Source organism: Nerophis lumbriciformis, linkage group LG37, assembly GCF_033978685.3.
Source record: "Nerophis lumbriciformis linkage group LG37, RoL_Nlum_v2.1, whole genome shotgun sequence".
Taxonomy (NCBI): domain Eukaryota; kingdom Metazoa; phylum Chordata; class Actinopteri; order Syngnathiformes; family Syngnathidae; genus Nerophis; species Nerophis lumbriciformis.
Genome location: NC_084584.2, coordinates 12745680 through 12758611, shown reverse-complemented (window position 1 = coordinate 12758611; position 12932 = coordinate 12745680). Strand labels below are relative to the sequence as shown.

At 39.7% G+C, this 12932-nt stretch overlaps 1 protein-coding gene across 20 annotated transcripts in view; it reads right to left on the bottom strand.

Moving 5' to 3' along the window:
* clasp2 (cytoplasmic linker associated protein 2) overlaps window positions 1-12932 on the bottom strand; it is a 181597-nt gene that overhangs the window by 140857 nt on the left and 27808 nt on the right. For all 20 annotated transcript variants that reach the window (XM_061931367.1, XM_061931376.1, XM_061931368.1 and 17 more), the window contains exons 4-6: window positions 10550-10641; window positions 7813-7888; window positions 1929-2026 (exon numbers count right to left, since the gene is read on the bottom strand). In XM_061931367.1, coding sequence (XP_061787351.1) covers window positions 1929-2026; window positions 7813-7888; window positions 10550-10641 — 266 coding nt within the window. The remainder of the gene's footprint in view (window positions 1-1928; window positions 2027-7812; window positions 7889-10549; window positions 10642-12932) is intronic.

Here is a 12932-nt window from a genome sequence, read left to right as displayed (position 1 = left end):
TCTGTTTGCGTGAAGGGCAGAGTGGTGCATGGCATGGCCTGGGACTGACTGGACGGTGTGTGTGTGTGTGTGTGTGTGTGTGTGTGTGTGTGTGTGTGTGTGTGTGTGTGTGTGTGTGTGTGTGTGTGTGTTCTGGCAATGCTTACTTAATGGGGACATCGCTCTGTTTACACAGTCACCTTTAGGGGATCTCTGACGGTATGGGGACAAAAAAACTGGTCCCCTATAGGGAAACCTTTTTAAATGATAGTCAGCAATGTTCCCTCTAATTGTTCATGTGTGTGAGCCAACGCAAAAACTCCCTGAGCATTCAGTGGAGCCCATGTGAGCAACATCAGACGTGCACACTGTGGCTACACCAGCAGCACACCTGTCCCAAACCTGACTAAATAACAAGTTCAATCTCCATCCATCCATCCATTTTTTACCGCTTGTCCCTTTCGGGGTCGCAGGGGGTGCTGGAGCCTATCTCAGCTGCATTCGGGCGGAAGGGGGTGTACACCCTGGACAAGTCCCCACCTCATCGCAGGGCCAACACAGATAGACAGACAACATTCTCTTATTATTATAATCAAATGACAGCAGTCATTTCCATTTCTAATATAAGTGTTTAGGCTCACTTACAATGACAATAACAACAAATATTGTTTTTCATGAACTGTGTACCGGTACTTGTATTGTTTGTCTGTGTGGAGGTCCTGCTTTGGAAATAATTTGTACCCCTTTCAGACATTGCATTTAGTTCCCATTAAAACATTCATATGTTGCACAATGAGATGTAAGCAGGGGATCATGTGTACATTCCTGCAACTTCCTGTTTGTAAAAAAATATATTTTTATTAGTATTAATTTAATAGACTAACAGCATTTCATGATTAATATTTATAAATTAAGATTCCTAATAAATGACACTAGAATAAGCACACATTTGATTGGTAAATCATAGTGTAACCACCTGGAATGACACTTTATGTGTGGTGTTGGAGTTGTCCGACTTCTTGTGTGGCTGTAAACGCATCACTGACTAAGTGCCATATGTGCATGTGTTGGCGCAAGTGAGAAAAAGCGAGCGGCTGTTGTTCATATAACAAAGTTGCTTTTGGTCTGGTTTGTACTGCAGAAAATGACCACTTTTGCTAGATATCATTTTGGTGATGTGTTTATGGCCGACAATAAAGAGTTTTGCTCAGTAAAGTGATGGATGGAATTCATGTCCTCAAAGCGTCTCGACAGATGTTACAATATTTGAACAATGATGAAAACTGTATTCTCTGTCGTGTCCGTGTGTCGAAAATTGTTATGCGCTTATTTTTTTTATTTGATTTTGTGCGTGGCATAGATTTGCCGTGCGCAGAGGACGCTTGAGCAGTGCGCAATTGCACAGGGGCGCACCTTAGAGGGAACATTGGTTAGATCCATTCTGAAGATGCCTAAGTGATTTTTAAGCTTTGGCCCATAAAACATGTTTACTGGTTAGTTTGAGTGTGATACATTTGCACAGCAGCCCCCTCATCGGGCTGCAGCTGGTACATTTAAGTGGTGAAACTTCCTATAAGAGGACAGCTGTAGTGCTGTATTCTGGGGATCATGTCATATTTAATTTGAACTTTATTTTTATTTTTATAAATGGTCCTCAGTATTCACGTACACATGTGTGAATTATGCAAAATGATTAAAATTTGGTCCCCATGAATCATATTAACTCTTTTTCCCCAGGGTCCCCAAAAAGAATGATCAGCACATTACTTCATCAATCCAGAGATTTAAAGACGTGTATGAGCTAACTGGGCAGTGGACATTTTACCTCATTTTTGCCTCCACAACCTGAAGAAAGGGTGGTCCCCACAAGTGATGATCAAAAACTTGGTCCCCATTCCAAATGATAACCAGTATGTGTGTGTGTGCTCAGAAGAGAGAAAGAGACTTACCGTGCAGCAGGCAGTCCTCTCTTTGCCAAGTCTGCTCGTACCCGCTCGCCAACGTGACGGTAAATGTTGACGATAGTTGTGATGGAGGCCTCTCGTACCTATGGGAAACATCGGCGACGTTTAAGTTGACATTCAAGCTTTTCAGGCCCCTTGCAGCGGCAGTGATATACAGTGTACACGGGGCCCCCCGGCTTTCCGTTGTTTAGGATCTCTCTTGGCAAAAATCCAGGTTAAGAGCCTCCCCACCACTAGTTGGCGTGGAAAACCCTGGAAGATCCGACCAAAACATTCTGTCTTACTCGCGAGCACTTCCTTATAGCAAGAAATGGATATACCTATAAGTCGCTACTTTTTTTCTACGCTTTGCACCCAGCGGCTTATAAAAACGGTGCAGCTCATTTATGGATTTCTCTTCGCTGACGGCCTCAATGCAAATACTTTTCTTAAAACACAAGCAAATGCATTGAAATCGTGCGTTATTGTTTGCGCTATGGCGCCGTGCTTGCTACCGTTTTAAGGACATTAAAATTCATGCTGCATACTGTTTTAAGAACATTAAAATTCATGCTCCATACTGCTTTAAGAACATTAAAAATCATGCTCCATACTGCTTTAAGAACATTAAAATTCATGCTCCATTCCATACTGCTTTAAGAACATTAAAATTCATGCTCCGTACTGTTTTAAGAACATTAAAATTCATGCTTCATACTGCTTTAAGAACATTAAAATTCATGCTCCATACAGTTTTTAGAACATTAAAATTCATGCACCATACCGCGTTAAGAACATTGAAATTCATGCTCCATACTGCTTTAAGAACATTAAAATTCATGCTCCATACTGTTTTAAGAACATTAAAATTCATGCTTCATACTCTTTTAAGAACATTAACATTTGTGCTCCATACTGCTTTAAGAATATTAAAATTCATGCTTCATACTGCTTTAAGAACATTAAAATTCATGCTCCATACTGTTTTAAGAACATTAAAATTCATGCTCCATACTGCTTTTAGAACATTAAAATTCATGCTCCATACTGTTTTAAGAACATTAAAATTCATGCTCCATACTGCTTTAAGAACATTAAAATTCATGCTCCATACTGCTTTTAGAACATTAAAATTCATGCTCCATACTGCTTTAAGAACATTAAAATTCATGCTCCATACTGCTTTTAGAACATTAAAATTCATGCTCCATACTACTTTAAGAACATTAAAATTCATGCTCCATACTGCTTTAAGAACATTAAAATTCATGCTCCATACTGTTTTTAGAACAGTAGCTGTAATTACAGACATTAAGCTAATACTGCTGCTTGGTTACAAGCAGTAACATGTTCAATTTACATTTTTTTTTAATCAGGTCTTCAGTCGGTGGCCATGATCTGCAGGCCTGCAGGGCCTTTCGCACTTATTTTGTTCTAACCTGAAGCCCTCTGTGATTGGATGCTGGTGGAAAGGTTGGGGAACAGATGAGGGTGGGCGGCCCCGTTTAGGATGCTGATTGGTCGGGACAGCGTGTGGGTGGTGTGGATAATCACCGGGTAGACGACAGCAGCAAATTTCAGCTTTGGGGTGCAGGAGGCTGAAGACTTCTCACTGCTCTAACCTCCCCTCAAACACACACGCCCACATGCAAGTGCATCTCCTTGCTAATAACAGTAATGATAGAAGTATCTAAGAATCTGGGTATTATTTTCGACCCAACGCTCTCGTTTGAGTCACACATCAAGAGTGTTACTAAAACGGCCTTCTTTCATCTCCGTAATATCGATAAAATTCGTTCCATTTTGTCCACTAGCGACGCTGAGATCATTATTCATGCGTCCGTTACGTCTCGTCTCGATTACTGTAATGTATTATTTTCGGGTCTCCCTATGTCTAGCATTAAAATATTACAGTTGATACAAAATGCGGCTGCTAGACTTTTGACGAGGACAAGAAAATTTGATCACGTTGCGCTAGGGGTGTAACGGTACACAAAAATTTCGGTTCGGTACGTACCTCGGTTTAGAGGTCACGGTTCGGTTCATTTTCGGTACAGTAAGAAAACAACTAAATATAAATTTTTTGGTTATTTATTTACCAAATTTGTAAACAATGGCTTTATCCTTTTAACATTGGGAACACTAATAATTCTGCCCACGTTAATCAACACTAAACTGCCTCAAGTTGTTGCTCAGATTAAATAAAATGACAAAACTTTTCTTCTACATATAAAAAGTGCAACATTAAACAGTTTCAGGTCAACTAATCATGCTTAATTTATTACAGCACTTAAGAAGCCTGGAGTTGATTTTTATTATGTAAATGTTATATTTTTATCAACATGTGATAGCAGGGACCCTGCAATTCAAAACTAGGCTGCTACATTACTAATGATTACACACACACACACACACACACACAGCACAATGAGCTAACACACGCACAAACACACATACCGCAAAATGAGCTAACGTTACGCAAAATGAGCCCGTTGACGTTTCCAGAAGGTCAACGGGCTCATAGTGATGTTACTAGTAGTTGACTGGGAGGTGTTTATTTTAATTTGGAGAGAGTCCGCTGCCTAAACGCTAAGCACTGAATACATGCGCTCTGAATACGCAGTGCTGATTGGCTGTTACCGCTAAGGTTGTAACCAATCAGATGGTTGTGTGGGTGGGACAATGCTGGGTGCTGTGTAGAGGACTGACAGAGAAAGGCAGAAAGCAGAGCAGCTTGTTAAGACTTTAGCTTAGGCGGCTACCGTACTTAATATGTTCGTGTGGAAACTCGTTCGGCACGCCTCCGAACCCCCGAACCGGAACCCCCGTACCGAAACGGTTCAATACAAAACACGTACCGTTACACCCCTACATTACGCCTATACTGTATGTACCTTTATAAAGCTATATACATATATACCTATACTGGCTCACCTGCACTGGCTTCCTGTGCACTTAAGATGTGATTTTAAGGTTTTACTACTTACGTATAAAATACTACACGGTCTAGCTCCATCCTATCTTGCCGATTGTTTTGTACCATATGTCCCGGCAAGAAATCTGCGTTCAAAGAACTCCGGCTTATTAGTGATTCCCAGAGCCCAAAAAAAGTCTGCGTTTTCTATTGGGGGCTAGAGCGTTTTCTATTGGGGCTCCAGTACTATGGAATGCCCTCCCGGTAACAGTTAGAGATGCTACCTCAGTAGAAGCATTTAAGTCCCATCTTAAAACTCATTTGTATACTCTAGCCTTTAAATAGACCCCCCTTTTTAGACCAGTTGATCTGCCGTTTCTTTTCTTTTCTCCTCTGCCCCCCTCTCCCTTGTGGAGGGGGGGCACAGGTCTGGTGGCCATGGATGAAGTGCTGGCTGTCCAGAGTCGGGACTTGGGGTGGACCTGTGCATCGGTTGGGGACATCTCTGCGCTGCTGACCCGTCTCCGCTCGAGATGGTTTCCTGCTGACCCCACTATGGACTGGACTCTCACTATTATGTTAGATCCACTATGGACTGGACTCTCACTATTATGTTAGATCCACTATGGACTGGACTCTCACTACTATGTTAGATCCACTATGGACAGGACTCTCACTATTATGTTAGATCCACTATGGACTGGACTCTCACTATTATGTTAGATCCACTATGGACTGGACTCTCACTATTATGTTAGATCCACTATGGACTGGACTCTCACTATTACGTTAGATCCACTATGGACTGGACTCTCACTACTATGTTAGATCCACTATGGACTGGACTCTCACTATTATGTTAGATCCACTATGGACTGGACTCTCACTATTATGTTAGATCCATTACGGACTGGACTCTCACTATTATGTTAGATCCACTATGGACTGGACTCTCACTATTATGATAGATCCACTATGGACTGGACTCTCACTATTATGTTAGATCCACTATGGACTGGACTCTCACTATTATGTTAGATCCACTATGGACTGGACTCTCACTATTATGTTAGATCCACTATGGACTGGACTCTCACTATTATGTTAGATCCACTATGGACTGGACTCTCACTATTATGTTGGATCCACTATGGACTGGACTCTCACTATTATGTTAGATCCACTATGGACTGGACTCTCACTACTATGTTAGATCCACTATGGACTGGACTCTCACTATTATGTTGGATCCACTATGGACTGGACTCTCACTATTATGTTAGATCCACTATGGACTGGACTCTCACTATTATGTTAGATCCACTATGGACTGGACTCTCACTATTATGTTAGATCCACTATGGACTGGACTCTCACTATTATGTTAGATCCACTATGGACTGGATTCTCACTATTATGTTGGATCCACTATGGACTGGACTCTCACTATTATGTTAGATCCACTATGGACTGGACTCTCACTACTATGTTAGATACACTATGGACTGGACTCTCACTATTATGTTGGATCCACTATGGACTGGACTCTCACTATTATGTTAGATCCACTATGGACTGGACTCTCACTATTATGTTAGATCCACTATGGACTGGACTCTCACTATTATGTTAGATCCACTATGGACTGGACTCTCACTACTATGTTAGATCCACTATGGACTGGACTCTCACTATTATGTTAGATCCACTATGGACTGGACTCTCACTATTATGTTAGATCCACTATGGACTGGACTCTCACTACTATGTTAGATCCACTATGGACTGGACTCTCACTACTATGTTAGATCCACTATGGACTGGACTCTCACTATTATGTTAGATCCACTATGGACTGGACTCTCACTATTATGTTAGATCCACTATGGACTGTACTCTCAATATTATGTTGGATCCACTATGGACTGGACTCTCACTATTATGTTAGATCCACTATGGACTGGACTCTCACTATTATGTTAGATCCACTATGGACTGGACTCTCACTATTATGTTAGATCCACTATGGACTGGACTCTCACTATTATGTTGGATCCACTATGGACTGGACTCTCACTATTATGTTAGAACCACTATGGACTGGACTCTCACTACTATGTTAGATCCACTATGGACTGGACTCTCACTATTATGTTGGATCCACTATGGACTGGACTCTCACTATTATGTTAGATCCACTATGGACTGGACTCTCACTATTATGTTAGATCCATTATGGACTGGACTCTCACTATTATGTTAGATCCCCTATGGACTGGACTCTCACTACTATGTTAGATCCACTATGGACTGGACTCTCACTATTATGTTAGATCCACTATGGACTGGACTCTCACTATTATGTTAGATCCACTATGGACTGGACTCTCACTATTATGTTAGATCCACTATGGACTGGACTCTCACTATTATGTTAGATCCACTATGGACTGGACTTTTACAATATTATGCTAGACCCATTCGACGTCCATTGCATCCGGTCTCCCCTAGAGGGGAGGGTCACCCACATCTGCGGTCCTCTCCAAGGTTTCTCATAGTCATTCACATTGACATCCCACTGGGTTGTGAGTTTTTCCTTGCCCTTATGTGGGATCTGAACTGAGGATGTCGTTGTGGCTTGTGCAGCCCTTTGAGACACTTGTGATTTAGGGCTATATAAATAAGTGAAGTGAAGTGAATTACATTTATATAGCGCTTTTTCTCAAGTGACTCAAAGCGCTTTACATAGTGAAACCCAATATCTAAGTTACATTTAAACCAGTGTGGGTGACACTGGGAGCAGGTGGGTAAAGTGTCTTGCCCAAGGACACAACGGCAGTGACAAGGATGGCGGAAGCGGGGATCGAACCTGCAACCCTCAAGTTGCTGGCAAGGCCACTCTACCAACCGAGCTATACCCCCCACAAATAAACATTGATTGATTGATTGATTGAAGTAATGTTGCTCTTTTCTTACCTGAGGGTTTTGGTCTCCAGTGAGAGTGCAGAGATGAGGAACTATTTTACTGAGGCTCAGCGAGCGCGAGCCGTACCTGCAAGACACACACCGAGAGTGTTAAAGACGTGACGTAAATGCACAAAGGCGACAACGTAGCCTTGTTGGACATGCCGGTTTGTACGTCCCCTCAAAACACAGCATCAGCAGTTCAGCCTACCCCGTGTGAAGCTGCATGGGCACCTGTATCGCATGATTTACTGGCAGGTACTCGCTCCACAATTCGCACGACAGTGTCAGCCATTTGCAAAAAGATGCTAACATTAGCGCCGCGACTCTAACAGGCCAGTTTAGCTGTGTGAGGTAAGCTCCAGGCATCTGCAAAACATTTGGCTGAGTTGAAAGTAGGGATGGCATCCTTTACATTTGAACTGATACTAGTACTGAATCAGTACTTTTAAAACAGCCTTGCTGCTTAATATAATATGACTACTACTACATTACTTACAATTTTTAACTTGTACAATATCACTACTACTACATCACTTACAATATATTACTCTGTAATATAACTACAACTACATTACATACAATATACTACTCTTACTACATTACATATTATGTATTACCTGTACAATATAACTACTACATTACATACATTATATTACTCCTACTACATTACATATTATGTATTACTTGTACAATATAACTACCGTGTTTTTCGGACTATAAGTCGCAGTTTTTTTTCATAGTTTGGCCGGGGGTGCGACTTATACTCAGGAGCGACTTATGTGTGAAATTAACACATTAGCGTAAAATATCAAATAATATTATTGATCTCATTCACGTAAGAGACTAGACGTATAAGATTTCATGGGATTTAGCGATTAGGAGTGACAGATTGTTTGGTAAACGTATAGCATGTTCTATATGTTATAGTTATTTGAATGACTCTTACCATAATATGTTACGTTAACATACCAGGCACGTTCTCAGTTGGTTATTTATGTCTCATATAACGTACACTTATTCAGCCTGTTGTTCACTATTCTTCATTTATTTAAAATTGCCCTTTAAATGTCTATTCTTGGTGTTGGCTTTTATCAAATACATTTCCTCAAAAAATGCGACTTATACTCCAGTGCGACTTATATATGTTTTTTTCCTTCTTTATTATGCATTTTCAGCCGGTGCGACTTATACTCCGGAGCGACTTATACTCCGAAAAATGCGGTACTACTACATTACATACATTATATTACTCTTACAATATCACTACTACATTACTTACAATACATTACTTATACAATATCACTACTACTACTACATTACTTACAATGTATTACTCATACAATATACCGTATTTTTCGGACTATAAGACGCAGTTTTTTTCATAGTTTATGAAAGTTGCATAATGTTTTTTTCCTTCTTTATTATGCATTTTCAGCAGGTGCGACTTATACTCCGGTGCGACTTATACTCCGAAAAATACGGTAACTACTATTACACTACAAACAATATATTACTCGTACAATATAACTACTACTACTACTACTACTACATTACATACAATATATTACTCGTGCAATATAAATACTACTACATAACATACAATATATTACTTGTACAATATCACTACTACTACATTACTTACAATATATTACTCGTACAATATAACTACTACTTCATTACATACAATATATTACTCCTACAATATCACTACTACTACATTACTTACAATATGTTACTTGTATAATATAATTACATTATTCTTACAATATAACTACTACTACATTACTTACAATATATTACTCGTACAATATCACTACTACTGCATTACTTACAATATATTACTCCTGCAATATAACTACTACTACTACTACATTACTTACAATATGTTACTTGTATAATATAACTACATTACTCGTACAATATAACTACTACTACATTACTTACAATATATTACTCGTACAATATACCGTAACTACTACTACATTACATACAATATATTACTCCTACAATATAACTACTACTACTACTACTACATTACTTACAATGTTACTTGTATAATATAACTACCGGTACATTATTCTTACAATATAACTACTACTACATTACTTACAATATATTACTTGTACAATATAACTACTACTACATTACATACAATACATTACTCGTACAATATCACTACCACTACTAAATATTAGAGTGTTTTGTGTAAGCCAGTAACTTGACGAGCAACAAAGCCACAACGCAAGCAAGATACGGGGACTTCTTGGGCGATAAAATTGCGAGAATACGCTGTCTCAGCACATTGACTTTCTCAGATGGAATCTGTGAGTGAGACTGTGGTCACGGGGGGGAAATATGTCTACTGATGGGGGAAGGAGCGGGGTGATGTTGTGTTTGGCAACGTGATTTGAGAAAAGTAAAACATCATAGAGGATCGTGCGAGGACTCGAGTAATGGAGAACAGATTTGGATGCTAAAAGACGGCAGAAGAAAGAAGTGTGCAGGAATTAAGGTCATGTGACGTGCAGCACATGTGCCACCTTGGCCCACATTTTAAGGAGATTAATCCCAGAGAGTCTTTAAGAAAATGGGGCTAGCTTGTGGAGGTGATGGTTAGGTCTGTAAACAAGATTAAAGGCAAATGGTGTAATATGAGATTTGGTGGAAATGACGTTTAGAATATTGGATCTATAACAATGTATAGTAAGATCTCACTGAAGAACGCTAAAAAAATAAATGTACTTACAATCCGAGCGTGGCACTGAGGCAAAGGCAGAGTCCTTCTCGGCTGCGGAAGTTCTTGTGTTTAAAAGAAGGAAGGAGTCGTTCCCAGACGTACTGTGAGGAGGGAGAGAGGCGAAGCGTGAGTGGGAAGATCGCGGCAGGTCACTTGACAGCAGCTGAGAAGATTACGGAGCAGGTTGACGACCCGATGCTCCAGCCAGGGGGTGTGACCAGGACATATTCCTGTGGCGTCCAGAAGAGGGCGCCCATAACGACCACAGAGGATACATGCAGTGCAGGATTTACAGCGCTTCACTTTTTCCACATTTTGTTATGTTACAGCCTTATTCCAAAATGGAATGCATAATTTTTGTTTTCAACATTCTACACACAATACCCAGTGACAATGTAAAAACCTTTTTTTAAAGATATTTTAAAATAATATAAAAAAATTAAAACTAAGAAATCACACAGAAGTATTGAAAGCCTTTGTGCAATACTTTGTTGATGCACCTCCTCCACTGATTGTTCAAACGTCTTATTGTGCTTATTGGGACCTTCAAGGCACCCTTGCCCAGATCTGTGCCTCGACGTCTAAAGACAATTCCTTGGACTTCATTCTTGGTTTGTATGCACAGGTGTGTGCCTTCCCAAATAATATGCAACCAATTCAGTTTACCACAGGCACACTCTAATTTAGCTGAAGAAACATCTCAAGGATGATCAGTTGAAATAATTTGCACCTGAGCTCACTTTTGAGCTCCATGGCAAAGGCTGTGAATACTTATCCATCCATCCATTTTCTACCGCTTGTCCACGTTCAGGGTCGCGGGGGGTGCTGGAGACTAACTCAGCTGAATACTTATGTAAAAATTAAATCTTGTTTTTTAACATTTAAAATTTTTTTTGCATAAATGTAAAAAAAATATTTAAATTCTCATTTTGGGGTATTGTGTGTATAATTTTGAGGACAAAAAAATAATTTATTCCATTTTGGAGTAAGGCTGTAACAACAAAATGTGGAAAAAGAAAAGCACTGTATGAAAGTTAATTTGTGTCTTTGTGGCTTTTTTTAACACTGAATTTATTTAAAAAAAATTTGGGTTTGAATTTTGTGAACTGAAAGTTTTTGTTTTTTTACATCAATTTCATTAAAAAGAACTCACTGTTTTAAAATTCAAAACAAAGATTTTTTTAACTGAATTTTTATACACTGAATTTAAAAACAGATTTTTTTCCCCCATGAAATCATCAGCATAATTTTGGATATAAAAATGCAGTCCCCAAAATTCTTATTTTTTGTATAAAAATATGAGCCTCTTAGTGCTCTAGTGGTCTAACGCCACTTAGTTTTTTCCTTTGTTCATAAAAGGTAACTAAAGCATGTGTCTCCAATTGGCACCAAAAATAAACAATTACTAATTTTATCATCCTTATGTCACCCCTAGTTATTTTCTTTCAAACTGTTGCCTCTCATCAAGGGCTTCATCATCGGTCCTGTGGCTTTACGCTTGCTGCGGTCGCTGCTATTAACGTTAAGTCTGGTCTTAGCAGCACAGGCCGCTTGGTACTGCCTCCATAAATCTTCACCACAGTGACTTTTAGGGTGACCTGTCAGATTTTGTGTTGCAGCTCCACTTTTTTCTGCAGAACTACTCTTGTCTGTGCACGCAGTATCATGACATCACAAATATGCGACCAAACCGTAGTGGAGGGGAGGGGTTGAGGAGCCAGGCAGAAGCACAAGCCACAACAGAGACCAACGACAAACACGGAGCTAAGCCTTTTTTTTTTTTAAATTATCGGCTCATTTAATCGGTGGATTTTTCATAATCTGAATATCGGTGTGACATAATAATATAATGTCGGCAGCCGAGAATATCCTGCATCCCTATCAAAAACAATAAATTATTAGTTGTGAGGATCTTATTTCTATACAGTATACTGTATGTATGTGTTTATCCTGGTGGTTTATTACATTTAAATAAGGCTGGGCGATAAAACGATATTAATATATTGCGATAGACACGTAATCGATTTCAATAAAAAATGTGTTCGATAAAATGGTAGATACTTTTCACCCCTTCGCCAGAAGAAAGCGGAAATATTGAAGCAAGGTTGGTTGCATGGACAAAGGCACTCGCTCTCTGGTAACCGAGCAATGCAGGAAGTGATCACGCTAACAGCCAATCGGGTAACAGAATCAACTATCTTTTTGGATGCGCCATCTTGTTGTCTGGCGGTTGATTCTTTGCATGGCGTGAGAAAGGAACATAGTAATGAAGAAATTGTGGATAAAAGAGAAAAGTCACTGTAGTCAGACCAATGTGGTCTGTAAATGATGCAAGGCGCTCATCCCCACCAAGACCGGTAATACCACACCACCTTAACCCAACCTTGAGACC